Consider the following 18136-nt stretch of genomic DNA (forward strand, 5'->3'; position numbering starts at 1 on the left):
ATAATCCGGCTACATCGTAGCCCTAGAAAAAGGAATTAGTTCATCTCTAAACAAAATAAATTCCTAAACAAAGTCTTAATCATTGGAAAGGAAAAAAAAAAGAACTAGTTTGGAGTTGAATTGAAGTATCTCCGTCTCCGGATCTTAGCCGTTGTTCTTCTCTGTACTCAATTCTCCTTTCTCATCTTGAATCTCCTCTCAAAAGTCAGCCGTCACTCTCTAGTCCAAAAGCCCCTTTTATTGCCCTAGAATCATCTATTTATAGGTTTTCAAGCATTAGGGTCAAAACGGGTAAGTTTTCTCACGATTGGCCTTCAAAACGCGTCTTTTCTCACGTCGTAGCGCCGCGGCGCTGAGTTCCTAGCGCTGCGGCACTACTGTGTAAAATCCTGGGCACTGCGGCGCTGTCATGGGTGCCTAAGCACTGCCCATTCTGCCCCAATGCACTAATTCCGTCGGATTTCAGCGAAATTTATCCAAAACCTTCCAAATCATAGACTTTCACCTAACCTTCAAACAAAGAACAAAAACACACATAAAAACTAACAAAAATCTCGAAAACCAAGTAGATATTAAGTGTAAAATGAGACTAAATGAGCGAGTAAAACTCACTCATCAAATACCCCCAAACTTAATATTTTGCTAGTCCTCGAGCAAAACAAAAATGAAAGAAAGAAAACTAAAAAGAAATGAAAACACGAATAATACAAAACATAAATAAATGAAACTTTGCTTGAGTATTGATCCGGCGTTGTTTCACAAAAAATGCCTCAGAGGTCTCACATAAGTTACAGCTCAAGAAAGACTTTAAACTTTTTGAAAGTTTAGAATTTCAACTCGAATGCTAATCTCAACCCCACCTAAGACTCCTTATGTGTGTGTGTGAATTATCAATTACACATATCCAAATGCAACTTAGATGAGTTTATGCAATTAAGTGAATCAAGGTAGATCTATGATTTTTCGAACTCCATAGGCTTGCTTTTCTTATCACTCTCCACTAATGTCGGTCAACAAACCACCAAGGATCAATATGACTTTATTAAGCTTGAATTGAATGGCTAGGGATTAAGGTAGGATAAACGGATATCAATGAGGCTCTGAATTCCCTAAACTCATCAATTACTCTAGGATCCTCTTGTAAAACTTCTAACTCAATATCCCAATACATATGCCATTTGCCATCAACATTCTTGTCTCCACTCTTTATTTCTCTCTCTCTTTTTTTTCTTTTTTTTTCATTTTTTTCATTTTTTTTTTGGAATAATATGATAAATACAGAATTTCATTGGAGACATCAAACAAATTATAGAAAATATCAATACACCTCCCAATTCCAAACACAACTCAACGTGCATCCTAAAATAATCAACAAGCTCAAGGAAAATGGTGAATGATAGGATTTATTTAAAGGCTAAGCTAATAACGTGGATGACAAAGAAAAGTTTAATCAGGCTCAAAGAGGTGACTAGGGATATTATTACAACAGGGTAAGTTCAAATGGCTCAAACGATCCAAAAATGGCCTAAATCATTTCCTTAGTGATAAATTGCCTGGGATTTCACGTCGAGTGATAATCAAACAAGTTCTAGAGTCCGGTGAGATCTTAAGAAACATGAAATTCACATAAACTTTCTCTAAGTTCACAAAATAGCCAAGTGCTCTTAGTTATGTGCTCAACAATGCAAGGAAATCATAAGTAGAGCAAAACCAACAAACAAGTCAAGCACACAAACAATCAAATTATTCATTGTCTCCCAGAAGCCATAGTTAAGTTCAATCGTTGTCTCATCATCGGCTGGGGCGAAACAAGCCAAAACAACGCTCAAGTTTTTCTTTTTTTAATAAACTAAATAAAATAACATAAAATAAGATAGTTAACTCCCCCAAACTTAAAACTGATATTGTCCTCAATGGAAAAGCAAAACAAGAGAGTGTAGAGGACTTCCCTGAGTAGTTGTCAGTCAGTGTCTTCATTGGGTGCAAGAGGAGGTGCGAAAGTTGCAAGGGTTTTTTTTTTTTTTTTTTTGAAGGTAGTGCCAAGGCGCTGCATGGTAGCGCCAAAGCGCTGTGTGTTCTGCCATTTTTTCCCAAAATGCTCTCTTTTGAGCGCCAAAGCGCTACTGTTGCTACCAAATCTGTGCTTTCATGCCTGCTTAAGCTTCATTTCAATTGCAAATCCTTAGAGCAACCCCCAAACTTGTTTATTAACTTTAATGTCTTCAACCGGACGTTTGGAGAAGTGCTCATCAAATAGCGGCTTTCGCCCACAATAAGTATCATACAACACAATATATGGGTCTAGATTATGGATGCCCTCAAGCTTGCCATGATTTGGAAGTATTCGGCTCATTGTTCCAACACGGCTTCGCTTTGATTGATGATGAGCTTGGAAGGAGAACTTTTCTTTGGGCTCGATCATGTAGAGGACATAATATGGTGATGGTGGTGTCGGAGGGAAGTAAGGATCCGTTGTTGGTGTGTATGATAAAATCACAAATGAGCTCAATTCAATGGCCTCGTATGCTTCTTCATCCTCCAACGGCTCTCGTACCTCTTCTTCATCTAGGAAATCCTCAAATAAGCCCTCTAATTTCTCTTCACTCTCAACTTCGCTATCCATAGCCATGCATGAAATTTGGTCTTTATAAAACTCATGGTTTTGGATGGACACCTCGTTTCTTAGCAAATCGGTGTCGGCACTACGAGAGTCCATCTGTGCTAAGGCTTGAGCAAAAATAAATTTGAAGGGTTCTTGTTCTTCTTCTTGAGGCTCATCTTCCTTTAGAGGCTTGAATTCCCTTGATAACTTCTCTTGAATGTACCAATCTTGATAAACTTTCACCATATCGTCCATCATTTGGTAGGCTTCATCCTCGGGTCTTTCACAGAATGGGGTTGTATCATAGCCATCTTCCACCTAACTTTTGGTTGCTATGCTCAATCCTTTAATGAAGATTTGAAGTTGAAGCCACTTTGGAATACCATGTTGCGGAAACTTAGCCAATAGCTCATTATATCTCTCCCAAGCTTGATGAAGTGGTTCAGTGTCGTGTTGAGCAAAAGTGATGATGGCTTGGCCCGTCTCCAATTTAGTCATCATTTTTTTTATTTTTTTTATTTTACCTGCAAAAGAAAGAAAAAACTCGAAAAACAAAATTAGAAGAAAAACACAAAAAAAAAATTAAATTAATCCTAGAGCTAATTAGTACCCATATTAATCAACATTAAAATCCAAAGTAAAATTAGAGTTATTTGGTATCGATATTAGCAAAAACAAAACAATCCCCGGCAATGGCGCCAAAAAACTTATTGTGAAAAATCGTAATGCAAGTATACGCTATCGCAATCAAGTAATATAATAGTGAATTAGATTTCAGCGAAATTTGTCCAAAACCTTCCAAATCATAGACTTTCACCTAACTTTCAAACAAAGAACAAAAACACACATAAAAACTAACAAAAACCTCGAAAACCAACTAGATATTAAGTGTAAAACGATACTAAATGAGCGAGTAAAACTCACTCATCAACGGTGTTCACGTGGGCGTAGTGACGGCGGCGGCGTCCGACGACTAACGATAGCCACCGAGCGAGGGAATCTCCGGCGACGTCTCTCTCTATCTTTATCTCTTCGCTGGAGAAGATGACCGTTCACAAACCAGATCACGATGTCGGAGTGAGGGAGGGGGGGTGCAGTCGGGAGTGGTGGGCAGTGGAGAAGAGAGAGAAGAAAATAAAAAAAAATGAAATCTGTTTTCAGAAAACGAAAACAAAAAAATGAAAACAGCTTTTTTTCGTTTTCAGTTTTTCAGAAAAGACAAAAACGTTTTTATTTTTGTTTTTTTAAAAATGTTTACACCAAATGCATTTTATGTTTCCGTTTTCATTTTTTAGTCTCGAAAAAGTGAAAAATGGAAATGAAAACAGAAACAAACAGAAACTTTGATTTCCCTACTAAGATCAGGAGAATTTTTTAAAAGACTTTTGTTAAAAGCATGATAGGTTATGGGGCCCTAGGAAACACAACCCCGCCTCCATGAGCCCTACAGGTGAGGCCAATCCCTTTATAAGAGGCCGGGCCCTACAGGGATAAATAACAATAGTGCTTTAAATGATATTTTTTATTTTTGGTATCCTCTATGAGACTCAGACCATGGGACCATGCAATGTGGCATTTAAAATTCAAAAATTAGCAAAACGGAATAAAATGTCACATTTTCTAAAGGATCGTAGATGGGGTGGGGCTCATTTTTGCCATTTTATTAATTATGTTGCTTAACATCGTGTTTTTAAACATTTTTCTTTATGAAGTTCATGAGGCAACTTAAAATTTAAAAGCAAAAGCATATGTATTTGTGGACTAAGTTATGTAGCTTTTTAAAAGTAATGTCACATAGTTTTTAATAGGGAGATTAGGGGAAATATGCCGGATTAAAAAGGCAATAAAATAAATAAGTCAAGATTTATAATTAGTTAGTATATAGGCCTAATAGGTGTAAATCCGAATTTATACTAAATTAACATTTTAAAAATGTCTTTATATGATATTAGCAATAAAAAATATAGTAATAAGTATAGGGACAAAATCAATTTGGCACCCTATGTTATAGCAAAACATGCTCTTAGTATCATGTGTTTTGATAATATTAAAACGATACCTTGACATTTTTAAAAACATCTTCTTAGTACCCTAAAGTTGATTTTTAGGGCATGTAGGTCTCGTTCATTTCACCGATTTGAGTTTTCAGTTTTAGGTTTCTACAGTAAAAAGTTCTCAAAAAATGTCACATCTAACTTTTTCTGCTATAGTGAAAAGCTCTCAGAAAATGTCACATCTCAACTCGAATTGAAAACTCGAATCCACGAAGTGAACGATGCCGTAATGTCTCAACTACCCTTCTTATTAATTAGATAGAAATCAATATTTTTTTAAAAAATCTAAAAATATTTTAAACCAATAAAATATTTAAAAGAAAACAACAAAATAAAAAAGTTTATGATCTTTTTTCTAGATTTGTTAGTTTTTAGTTAATTAAAAATAAGGGCACTAAGGTCATTTTACGTCTCAAAAATTAGCTTCAAGTATCAAGAAAATGTTTTTAAAAACGTCGAGATACTATTTAATTTTTATTAAGAATATAGAGTATCAAGAGTATATTTCACTATAACACAGTGATACCGAAATGATTTTATCACATACGTATATTAAAACATTATTTGAATATTTAAAGAAACTTTTCTTATCACATGCTTGGCTTTTTTGGCTTTTGAATCTGAATAATCACTGTCTGAATTGTGGTTTATTTGACTTGTTTACTTAAATATGAATATATATTGACATTTTATTTTATTTATTTTTCTATTTTGGCGATTCATTAATTTTTTTATTATTTAAAAATGTGAATGTTTTTATATGTCTGATAATAGGTATTTTTGTAAATAAAATAATAAGTAAGCATTTTTAAATTTAATGTTCTAAAAAAAGCATTTATGTAAATACAAATAGAGAGAAGGAGAGAAATAACATATTTGATAAGGTGTTTAGCAAATTATAGCATAATTTTTTAAACATATAGTTTATAGCATAATTTAATATCTTAAACTTCTAATAATATTAAAAACTCAAAAATACTCCTTAACCATCTCTCTCCTTCCCCCTCTAGTTAGGTCCACAATAGCCGGCTCTAGAGATTCGCAACCAGTGCCGGCGACCGCCAAATACCATATTTATCTGAAAATTTGGCTTCTGGCGTCGGTGACTGATAAATACTATACTTTACCATCAAACATCGTATTTACTCGTAAATACCATATTTATCTAAAAATCCGACGACCGGCTCCGAGGATCATTAAATACATATTTACTGTTAGATATTGTATTTACTTATAAATATTGCATTTATCTGTAAATATGACTGTCGGCGACGGTGAATAATAAATACTATATTTACTCATAAGTACCATATTTATATAAAAATCTAGACACTAACTCCAGTGTCCTTTAAATACCATGTTTACCTATAAATATCATATTTACTTGTAAATATCATTTTACCTAATAATCTGAATATTCAACCGCCGATGCCAGTGGCTGGGAAATACCGTATTTATTAATATTTACTCATAAATACCATATTTATCTGAGACTCTGACTGCCGACCCGGAGACTAGTAAATACCGTAATTATCAATAAATATTGTATTTACTCATATTATTCGGATTTACTGGTAAATACTTTAAAAATATGAGTTTACTACTTTTTTATGTTGTGTACAAAAATTTCAACAAATTAGCTAATATTCCAAATTGATCCCAAAACTCTCGAAATCAAAATCCTAACCCTTACCCTAACCCAGAAATTAGATTTACCTGGTAAATGAAAAATTTACTAGGTAAATAGAACATTTACCATATAAAAATAAGCGTGAAATTAAAATACCTATTGGTTGGTAATGATGCATTTGTCAAGTAAATTCATCATTTATTGTAAATTCATTTACCAAGGGTATATATGCGCAAAAATTTTAAAATTTGGGTCAAAGTGTGATCTTTTGAAAATTAAGGGGTCAAAAAATAATTTTGAAAAACTTACAGGGTCAAAATAATATTTTTTAAAAAAATTAAGGGGTCTAAATATAATTTTTTAAAAGTTAATGTTTGGCAAATGAAAGATTTACTGGGAAAATGTACATTTACCACACAAAATTATATAAGGGTAAAGTTGAAGCACTATGTAAGTTGCTTATTTTGGATATATTGGACTTTTACACCGTGATTAAGCTTGAAACTTTATTGTTTAGCCTTCCCCCAATTTATTAATACTGATCAGGACAATGTAATTTGGTACTTAATTTGAAAACTTTTGACCACTTTTTCATACAGGGCAATGTGGAATTGATTTTTACCAAGGGTGATCTGAGATTCTGAAGGAAGTCAGGGAAGAAGTTGCCAAGTACAAGGTGAGTCTATTCTATCGACTATCATCGAGGATACTATGCGGATAATTAACTGTGCTCTGACTGTTATTTTGTCTTCACGATTAATCTAAAAACATGATGGATTTTTTTTTTAAATGCTTAGTCATAATCATTTCCATGTGTTCTAGATTTTACTTGTAAACACCAGGTATTCCTTTGTGCAATTAGCCACACACAAAAAAAAAAAAAAAAAAAAAAAAAAAAAAAAAAAAAAAGAGCCATTTCAGCATTTTGGTGCCAAATTTTTGGGGCTTTATTGACTTTGCGCCAAGCTTGCACCTCAAGACGAATGTTTTTTGGATCGGTAATTTGGATAGCGACACGACGATATGATTCAAAACTCGCACGAAATTAGTGGGTTTGGGTTCACTATAATTGTGTTTGGGTCATAATCGAGTTGACATGATTAATAAATGAGTTAAGTTAGGGTTGATCTCCTGACATGAATTGACACGATTAACTATATGTGTCATCTGCAATCTAATATATAACTTGAAAGTTTATATGACATATTAAATACAAATAATGTGAATTTTAATATTTATAGGTTAAATTCGTTTATTTTTTTTAAAGAAAAAGATAAATTAACCAATAAACATGTTAAACAAATTTTGACCGTGTTAAATAAGTCATTATTATATTAGTTATTTATTCAATATATTAATTTAAACGGGTTATACAGGTTGACACGATTAACACGATTAATAAATGAGTCGTGTTTAAGTTGATATTTTTGATACGTTTAATAAACATGTCGTGTTTGGCTTAATATTTTCTGACACGATTAATAAATGAGTTGACACGAACACGACCTACTAACATGAATTGTCATCCTTAAATATTTTGAAACAAATATATATATATACATATATTTTGTTCACATTGCAAATTTTTGTATGAAGTCCAAGATCTGAGTCACGGAATCCGAGTTTTTGGTGAAATAGTTGTATATGGTTTTTATCTTTGTTATACTATCATGGTGCTGGTCCTGGTGGAATTATTTATTTATATTCATATATAGAAGTTTATTCACTTTTCCCCTGATTTTCCTTAGATTTGCGTTGATGTTGTACATGAGGGATCAATAAAGACACGCACTTTTCTAAACTAACTCAACTCAGATTCTACGCCACCATAATAGGCTTATATATGAAGCTTTAATTATTTGGTTAATCTGTTTTTAGTTTCTTGGATAAATGAAAAATATACAATTATCAATTGGAACTTTATGAAATTTATGCAAATATGGAATCAAGCAATAGTAATATAGGTCATCATGTACTTCAAATGATTGCGACTACTAGCTCTTCAATAGTTCATGTGCGTGGTTATGTGTAACTGAATTGACAGATCCATGTATCTATGTATTAAAGCAATAGAGTTTTATACCACCATATAATATTAATAACAAAGCATTGGTGTCATGTAATGTAACAACATGCATATCATCATTTACTGGTGCCATGAGCATATCATCTTTCATAGCCCATTGCGCCATCTAAATTGCATAGACTTTTTATTTCACGTGTATGACAGGTGGGAGCTCCAGCACGTGCTGGTCTCGTGGCTCCAGACGACGTCGTAGTCCCTCCTGGAAACACTGGACTTAGATCCTTCTCAAACTTCCTTCTTTCAGGTAATTTCATTCCCAAAACAACGTCATCCGCCACTTTCATATATATATATATATATATATATATATATATATCACCCTTAACTAGTAATAAGTATACATGCATACATACATACACACACACACACACACACTCACACTATAATCAATCCTCGATTTTCTTTCCTTTTTAATTAGGCTCTCAATATCCCAACCAAGATCAACAAAGGTACTTCTCTCAAAGCTTGGGATAAGGCCATTCTCCTACGCCTTGGTTGTGCTCTGTGCGTACGACCAAGGGTCGGTCTTCAGCTCTGAGGTGCTCGATCTCACAGACGACGATCTCGTCGAGAAGTTTGCCGTTGGTGTGGCCACTCTCACTTCTGCGTCGCTTGATCTCTCGTACCCAACTATCGCTGCTGCGCCCCACATGCTGATCAACGCCTATAAAAACATTCAGGATGTAGGGGTGGCCACAGAGTATTCCTTCCCACAGGTGGAGAGCGTGAAGGAATACTTGAAGGTTTGTATTTTTACTATCGTTGTTCAATTCTTGTGAATCTTTTTTGTGACTTCCTTATAGCGATTAATCTGATCAACGTCTTCTCGAACCACGAAACTGCAGGATCCGAGCAAGTTTGTGGTGACTTCGCAAGTTCCTGTGGCGGCTGTTGCTGATATTGGTGTTGGTCCAACAGGTGATGCTGCTGCCAAGGAGGATAAGAATGACGAAGAAGAGGAAGAAGAAGATGATAAGATTTTGGGGTTGTTCGACTAAGTGGTTTTGCTATGCTAAGAGTATTATTGCCTTTTGAACCATATACATTTTATTTTTTTCTTTTTCTGGACGATTCCTAAGCATGTCTGAGGTACTAAGTACTGTTCTGTGTGAGCACAGGTGGGTACTGTTTCGTGGTAAAAGTAAATCGGCTAGTTGCTAAACGTGTAACGTGTTAGCCTATTAGTTTGCAGTGTATGTTTGTGTTTTGAAAATGAGAATTGTTAACAGCCTACACTTTGTGCATGGTTTTTCATCTTTGTATCAGTCTGTTCCCATTTTGTAGCCTTGGTCGTGCCATCTTAGATGCTTTGTTTAGAAACCACTGACTTGAGTTTTTAATTCGATAAAATGAACAGACTGTTAAATTATTTTGTTGCTTTGACCGATGCTTGATGAGTGGCCTAAGGTCTATGGTCCCACGCAATGCTAACGTGGATACGGGCCATCAATTACAGTTTTTTCAATCTGCGTTAACGAATATTATGCATAAACCATATACCTCGGGTTATGGATTAACTTTAATGCTTACCCGCTCGTTATAGCATGGAAATAGGTCCTATTTGTCCTAAGCAAAGAAGCACATTTTGATCGTCAGTTGGGTACTTAAAGCTGAAAAGAATATTATCAATGATAACTAGCAGAGAAATAAAAGGCTACACGATCTGGGAAATTTGCGAAAAGACAATTTCCAGGATGACAACTTTTCTGTATTGTTTCCTTATTGGTACGATCCATCCATTCAATCTAATTTTTTTTTCCTTGTATTGAATCTGTGACCATGTTACTTGTTAGAATCGACTTTTTTTGTTTTTTTTGTGTTGCTTGAAGAAAAAAAAATCATGTCAGAAATCAACTCTTTGCTGGAAACTGACATGCGTTGCACATTCTCCTCGTGAGGATATAGCCTTTCTCATCTGCGTAAAAGCTTTTAGACAATGGGTCCTTTCCAAAGCACTTATACCTGAAGAAAATTGGAGAGCTTTTAAGTGGGGAAACCAGGAAGGAAATGTAAACAGGTAAAACTAAAAGCACACTTTGGTTTAAGAATAGCCAAACTTAAGGACCACAAGTTAGTCCCAACATCATATGCTTTGTAAAAACAACAATTAAATTTGAACCCGGCAAATGGAAAACGACGAGTAACGGAGACAGACAACCCTGTTAACGACAAAAATAAAATGACATCGAGTTAAATAACAAAAAATAAAAATAAAATAAACGACATAAAGAATTGAAACGACAATAAAACTAAATGAAGGTGAAATGACACTAGCATATAAACGACAAAAAAAAAAAAAAAAAAAGATGGAAATTCAATTAAATTGGCAAACTTCTATAAATGCCTTCTATTTTTCTTTCCCCAGAAAAAAAGCGTACAAGAAAATCAAGTGATATTTTTATGTTCCTTAATGCCCTTTATAGCCTTTTTTCAATTATACTCCATGTTGTATTGTTCCTCCTAGTTGTCGTCGGGATTAAGCACCAAGAAGTGAGAATGCTCTTTTTTTCAGCATTAAGAACACTTTTATTTAAGTACAATATGATATCTTTCTATATTACTAGCATTCTTACGGATTCCCTCGCGAAAAGTTTCGCACACTGCTAATCCGTTTCTAACGGATTCGCTCGTGAAACGTTTTCACAGAAGGTTTTTTTTTTCTTTTTTTTTTCCTTTTACGTTTTAGGTTTTTTTTTTTTTTTTTTTTTTTTTTTTTTTTTTTTTTTTTATACTTATTAGAGTTTTTCTATCAATCTTTTGCTTTAAATTTTTCTCCCCTCTTTTGTCTTTATTCTTTTATCTTTTTTTAATCTTTTTTTTTACAACAATTTGATAACCATTGTCGGTTGTTTTAAATGAGTGTCGCGCGGAGTGCACGTTTTTTACTAGTATAAATTAGAATAAGAATGCAATTCTATAGGTAAAGTTAAAGCATTTTGGGGACAAACGTAAAGCAAGATCTCTAACCTTGTAGTTGGAGCGGATGGAGAACTTGGAAAAGGATGCCACCAAAATCAAGCACGAAAGAATCAGGACTACTTTTTACAGAACTTACTGAAGACAGTTTCGGAAGAAACGGATTCCCTGTTTCGCATAAACAAACAATAAATAAACAAGGAAAAGGCCAAAAGGCTACCTGAAATTGTGGAAACAAACGTATGAAGCAGAACGTATAATAGATGGCTTATACTTGATGTCCGTACCTGCAATGCAAAACTGATGTCTGCTTCATCTACTTTTAGAGTCACTCTTTTGAACTTCTCTTCTCGAGATTGACCGAGCTTGAGTAGCCCCTGCAGTGCTCGGAAAATAATGCTTCAGTAACCTTTTTTTCCAAAATTTTAAGTAATGTAACCAAATAAAAGATCAAATTTCATTCTCACCTGATCATTTAGCACCCTGCACAAACTTGAAAGCTCCAAAATTCCTACTGGTGGGATCAATGCTGATTTGCAGAAGTCCACGTAAGACTTATTCAACTGCATGCATTTAGCAAAATAAAAAGTCAGTAATGAGATTGACAGCTGTTTTGTGGGACAAACTGATAAGTAGGATGCTTACCTCCCCTATTGTTGTATCCTTCTTTCCTCCGCGGAAAAGCTTCACAGCAGAGCATAGTATGATCTGTGGTTAAGGAAGCAGGATGAGTAGAAAAGATGGTTAATTGAGTAAGTTTTCCATCTAATGTTGTTTACTAAATAAAACAAATGTATTTGTAGATAACATGGAATACCGGAATCTTATTAGCAAAATTACCTGCTGATGGTGCGGAAGAGACTGTATGGTGTCCACTACTTGTGATTTAAATGTCTTTGATAAAGCAACAGCCATGTGATCAATCCTAACCTGCAACAAGAATATTTTTTGGACTTTTGAGTGAAAAGAAAATGTGGAAATAAGCCTGGTAAAGGTAAAAATATTTCAACTATTGAGATTTCATCAGTTTGTGATTTGCAACTATAAGTCTAAATGCAAATTGCCTCACGATCTCCTAGTGGATTATTATAAGAGGAAACACGACATGCAAAATGCACACCAAGTTCCAAGGATTGAGTCTCAGAACGGATTATGAAAAATTATGGTGCACTTACGATATCAATTTCCTGTTTTTTCACGACTGCAACATCTGGATCATTATGTTTCTCAAAGAACGTCGTCTCTACTGATGAACAATTCAAGTTGTTGGAAGACTCTCTTAGCTCTGCCTCTAGCATCTCTATTGCGCTCCTGAACAGTAGATTCAAAAGAAAGAAAAAAAAAGGTTAAGCGCTGATTTGCAGTTTCTAGACCTGAATTCGAAGGTCTTTTTCAAATTTTCATGTATGGTTTACAATTTAAGTCTACTGCCACACAAGTAAGTTGTAGAAAGTCAAACTAGAGCCTGAAGCAAACTCTGATTAGGCATGCTCAACATGTTAATTACACACACACGCACAAAAACTGAAATGTTGAAACCATGGTACAATTCCACAAGGCCATGATTCTATTTTCACTCTAGAATTTACATAAGTTGCCTAGGGTTGACCTTCATGACATCTACACGATGTAAATCCTTCACAAGGCTTCTAATCACATACAAAAGTTACTAAAAAAGCTAATACATCTCTTATCAAATCGGAATGAGACTAAGTTCTGTTAATTGCATCTATAACTCATTTGGCTATGCAATACATAACTGAAACAATTATGACAACACTAACCTGCAAACACAAAGAGCTTTGCGCATATCCCCAGATGCAGCAGCAACTTTCTGCCATTTAAAAAATTACTTTTAGTACCAACAACTTAATGAAAAAATGTTGAGCTACAATTAATTAGCGACAGATCTTGGTAAACTTACTCTGGCACAAAGCTCTAGAGCTTGCAGTTGAAAGATGGTGTAAGGTAATGCCTGCTATAACAAATATACTAATAATCAGAATTAAAAACTGTAGAAACTGTATCTTCTGTACATATAAAAGCTTCCTTTAAATTTACACCCTCAAAAAATATGTATCAAGTAATCTAAAGGAAAAGAAACTAAAGAAAACTCTGACCAAATTGACAGTGACCATTTTAGAAATTGAAAACATTATAACATTAACAAAATAACTTACTGTTAGCCGCTCTTGAAGAATCTTAAGGATTTGATCTTTGGAGTATGCTCGAAATGTTATAACCGCAGGCTTGCCTGGAACAATAAAGTGATGGTATTGAATCAGTATAACACCCCACCCACAGGGCAGCTAATTGTTTTTTCACAGAATTGTAACCAAACTAAGAGCACGGGGCTAGGGTGGCAAAGCACTCTTCCTCAGCTCTACCCATTAGTGAGAAATAGTAACAAAATGCATCTCAAAGAACATGGACCGATAACAATTTCTGAGTCTAGGACAAGGCAATGAGACTGAGACAGTACTATTTGTTGAGAAAAGTACATGTGTGTGTTGTCCTACATGAAAAGTGAATGAGAATATGAAATGGTTTATATACAGAGAAGGACCCAAGACCTAATAGGTTAACCTTTTGGGTCAAGTTGGGCTCCTGAAGTGTATTGGGCCAATTTTGCATGTGGTGTCTCCCCAACAAGTGGTATCAGAGCTGATGGTTCGTATGGATCAAGCGATCACACTCAGTTACAATTCCCACGTTGCCTCCCGTGGAGAGTTGGTGTTCCCGCAGGTGTGCGGCTGGTGGAGCATTTGGTGGACTCGCATGGTTTCGGCTCTCTTTCCCATGCTTGAGTTGGCTCCCGTTTGGAGTGTGATGCTTGGATGTGCCAGCTACTTGAAACTTTAACTTGAGGATCTTGGTGAACACACACATGAGGGGGAGATTGTTGAGAAAAGTACATGTGTGTTGTCCCACATGGAAAGTGGATGAGAATGTGAAGTGGTTTATATACACAGAAGGACCCAAGACCTAATAAGTTAACCTTTTGGGTCAAGTTGGGCTCCTGAAGTGTATTGGCCCAATTTCACATGTGGGGTCTCCCCAACACTATTGAACATATTCAGGAAAAGTTGCTAGCCTAGGGGGGAAAAAACGTTTACGACGAGTGATAGGCAGGCAATCAAAAAACAGGAAAGAGATATATACCCAACACAATTTATGTTAAAACAGTTGTATTTGAATTGCCATAATTTCATAACCAGGAGAAACTTTTCAGAATATCTAGAAACTTAAAATGTTGTATTACTCATGGATATTCATAATTCACATACAGATAGGAATTCTTACTCGAGAATGCAGTCAACTAGCAAGAGAAGTTGTATCCATCAAAAGGTGTTGAAAAAAGGACTATCAAAATTGTTGGATTACAGAAAGAAACAATGAAAGTGTATTACAATGCATAGAACATGCGAAATTAAAGCAAAAACTGAACTCACAATTTAATGATTGAAGTCTCGGAAGAAAGCGGTCAGCTAGGTCTATTGCATTTGCTATTCCTGCAAAAAGAAAATGATGTGAGCATCAAAAGGTCCGCAAACGACAGGGTTTCACTCCCTAAAATCTTTTAGAGCAATTCACATCCAAGTAGAGATTTACCGCCCGGAAGTCAAGTAAATAGTACCTATGAGTACACATCTAGATAATGGCAATGTTGTGAGCATGAAAAGATCATGAAGCACTGCCCGGTCTTTAGTTATCAAATAATCCAACTCATCAGCAATTATGATCCTGATAAAATAGAAGAATATTAATACACTTTCAATATGCTAAAGAGATGCTACTAATCGCATTTTCCATCCAAAGACATAAAGATGACATTGACTGTGAGTGCAAAAATCATAGCAGACTAAGGATTAGTTGCTTACATCATCTTTCTGCCAGATGATTGCGGTTTATGCGAATACAAGTTCTGGAGAAGCTGCAATGGTGAGGTAGAGCCATTACTTCTCTTTCGCGGTTGGTCTTTACCCAGTATCTGCTAGTAAAACTGCAGCTAAGTGTTTGCTATTTTCAATGAGCAATAGAATTTTTATAAGCATCATTACCTTGCTGAAAATATCGCTTGTGTTTGTAAGTGAGGTACAATTTATGGCTAATACGTCCGGTTTTCCGTGTCCAGTCTGGTAGTGAAAACAATAACGTGTCTCATAGATTAGTAAATGAAACCAGCACATTAAATGACCTACTTTTTATGTGGGAAAACAGAAATCTCACCTCTTCTGCCCAATCAAGCAAAATCTGTTTCACGTTTTCCATTGACAACGATTTTCCAGTCCCAGGACATCCACAAACATATAAACTTCCAGCCTTCTCTTGCTCTATGCACGATTTGCAGAACTCCAACACCTTCTTTTGCTCCTCTTCGCGGCAAACTATAGCCGACGGTGCCGTCGATACGTGCAACGCCTCCTTCACCGCCCTAATTTGCTCCGCATCTACAAATTTTTTTCCAGTCGAATCAATTACTCAGATTTCACCAAATTTCAACACATTAACTCAATTCAACACAATCTCACCTGCCGGATTCCAATTCTGCTTGGCGGTAAAATCGTTCAACAAACTCTTCACCGGAGATTTCCGCAACTTAGGAAGCCGTTTACAGATCTTACCCTCAATTCCCTGGAAAACGACAATTTCAGCCCAAAAAAAAAAAACACACTTCAATTAATCTTCGTCGATTACTCAATTCCTTGTGACTAGCAGTAACACTCACGTTTTCAGGTGTGTTGAGGTTGACATCGGCGGATCGGCGAGGCGACGTCCTTTTCATCGGAGTGGAGACCGGGCTCGCCTTCATCGGCGATGAGTTAGATCTCAGCTTCCGTTTCTGTGGAGTGCATTCGCCGTTGGATCGGCCGGTGTTCTCAGATCGGAGATCCATGGAACCGCCGTGTTCGGTTCGGCTGGCGAGGGACGAAGATTTGCGCTTGGCTAGGGCGGGCATGGTTGTTGTGATTTTGGAGGGAAATGTGTGTGTGATAGTTTGGTATATTGGTACTTCTTCTCTGCGGCGTTGGCGAGGTATAGAAAAATAAATAGGCGCGCAAAAGAGATAAAACAGCGTGATCTTTTTAGCGGGAAAGCGTAATCGCTCCTTTCGCGCCTGACGTTGGTCAAATTTTAAACTCGTAGACGGCTTTTATTAAGGGTGAATTAGACATTATACCATTGTGTGTAGATTCTGTAGAATGTAGATGCTTGAAAACAGTCTTCTAAGAAAATGAAAGAAAAATGCTTAAGACTTACTAATAGAATGTAAATTTCATATGTGAATCTCATACTAAGAAGTCCACCTTCAACAAATAGGTGGTACTATGCATTACTAGTGCCCTATAATATTCCTCTTTCAAGTCAAAATTGACGCCAAATCATATATAATTTATTAATAATGAAATTTATTCTTAATAAATTGCAATGTAGGAATGATATACTAAAAACAAATAAACTTAAAACATTACAAATAAGCGACAAAAAAAAAGATTAAATCAAATGAAATATGAACTCAACTAGAACTACTGAATAATTCTTCTCACATTTAAATAAAATAGAAACGATCCAAGAGTTCACGTACCTAATAAAAGATTATGAAAACACATCGCAGATGCACCGAAACTTCAGAAAACAAAGAATCAATGAATTAAAAATAGTCAAATCAATTCATTCTAACTCATATTTATAAGCTGATATACAATTTTGTACTTCCAAAACGAATATGGGATCTGAAATTAGTCGAATGAAGTAGATAATTTACTTGTTAGAAAAGTTTAAAAAAAGGAGGGGTTAAAAATCTCTCCTCATTCCATGCTTGCAGGGTGGGAGACCCGGACTTTCATACTTTAATACCAATGTGCCCACCAATATTAAACACAAAAAAAAAAAAAATATATGTTGTTATGCCCCAACCCAAGGAAGGGCTTTTGGTGAGGAGCATTGTTTCAAGAGAGAGGGAAAGCGTGGTTGACGAAATACCATTTTTCTTTAAAGAAAGTCCCGATTTAATGATTTACATAAATTTAGTTTTTTTTTTTTCAATTCTTAAAATAAATCAGCCAAGCTTTCTGTGTTATGTTGAGAAAGAATTCAACGATTCAGAAACAACGAAGAAAGGAGAATCATGAAATCCTTCATAGGTTGGATCCAATTTGATAACTAATAGCGGTTTGATCTTCTTGCATAGTCTTCACGCTGGGTGGGTCATCGGAACCGCAGTGCTGTCATGCGCGGAGATATGTCATTAGGGGTTTGTCACCGTCGATGGACAGAAAGCCATCGCCGGTTGGTGAGAGGCGGGGGGATAAGCAAGACGCCATTTGGATTTTTGGACAAAATTATCTTTCTACTATGCTGAGTTTGGTATGGCTTTTCCTTCCAAAAATCAGTTTATGCTTGTAACATAAATTGATTTTAATATTTGATAAATCTTCTCAAAAATGCTTTTTGAATAATTTTTAAAAACTCTAGAGGCAAAATCAGAGACAACTTAAAGATAATTTTAACTTTTAGATTGTGTAAGAATCAGTATAGTACAATTAATGAAATTTTCATAATACCCACAATACTCTTAATAAAATTTAAAATTTACAATTTTTACAATCTAAAATTAAACTCATAATATAATATAATATAATATAATAGTAATACTGTAACAAATAATATTACAATAATATTAATAACTCTAATATTATTATTTTATTTATTATAATAATATTATAATTATTTTAATAATATGATATTATAATTATTTTAATAATATGATATTATAATTATTATTTTATAATAATATTATATATTATATTGTATTGATATAATTATATTTATAATAATAATAATTA

General features: G+C 34.9%; 1 protein-coding gene and 1 pseudogene across 1 annotated transcript; one reads left to right on the forward strand and one right to left on the reverse strand.

Annotated features, from left to right (window-relative positions):
• Positions 1-2295: 2295 nt before the first annotated feature.
• LOC21404872 lies at positions 2296-9370 on the forward strand (annotated as a pseudogene).
• A 767-nt stretch (positions 9371-10137) lies between these two features.
• On the reverse strand, positions 10138-16248 carry LOC21404873 (cell division control protein 6 homolog B). The gene is made up of 17 exons (XM_024170952.1): positions 16018-16248; positions 15821-15923; positions 15519-15739; positions 15350-15424; positions 15170-15279; positions 14926-15032; positions 14741-14800; positions 13469-13542; positions 13213-13263; positions 13073-13122; positions 12464-12599; positions 12129-12218; positions 11934-11996; positions 11756-11851; positions 11576-11665; positions 11340-11456; positions 10138-10334 (listed from the first exon to the last, which is right to left on the reverse strand). The coding sequence occupies exons 1-16, from the start codon at positions 16246-16248 to the stop codon at positions 11424-11426; spliced, it is 1590 nt and encodes a 529-aa protein (XP_024026720.1). The 3' UTR covers positions 10138-10334; positions 11340-11423.
• Positions 16249-18136: the final 1888 nt, after the last annotated feature.

This window comes from Morus notabilis, unplaced genomic scaffold (genome assembly GCF_000414095.1).
Source record: "Morus notabilis unplaced genomic scaffold, ASM41409v2 Scaffold101, whole genome shotgun sequence".
In the NCBI taxonomy this organism is placed as follows: Eukaryota; Viridiplantae; Streptophyta; class Magnoliopsida; order Rosales; family Moraceae; genus Morus; species Morus notabilis.

What these genes read in the sequence shown, in the direction of transcription:
- LOC21404873 (XM_024170952.1), bottom strand. Translation starts at nt 16,248, where the DNA reads ATGCCCGCCCTAGCCAAGCGCAAATCTTCGTCCCTCGCCAGCCGAACC. An exon ending in TGCTTGATTGGGCAGAAGAG is followed by an intron (nt 15,425 to 15,518) that starts GTGAGATTTCTG and finishes TTTCACTACCAG; the next exon opens with ACTGGACACGGAAAACCGGA. An exon ending in TCATCTGGCAGAAAGATGAT is followed by an intron (nt 15,033 to 15,169) that starts GTAAGCAACTAA and finishes CTATTTTATCAG; the next exon opens with GATCATAATTGCTGATGAGT.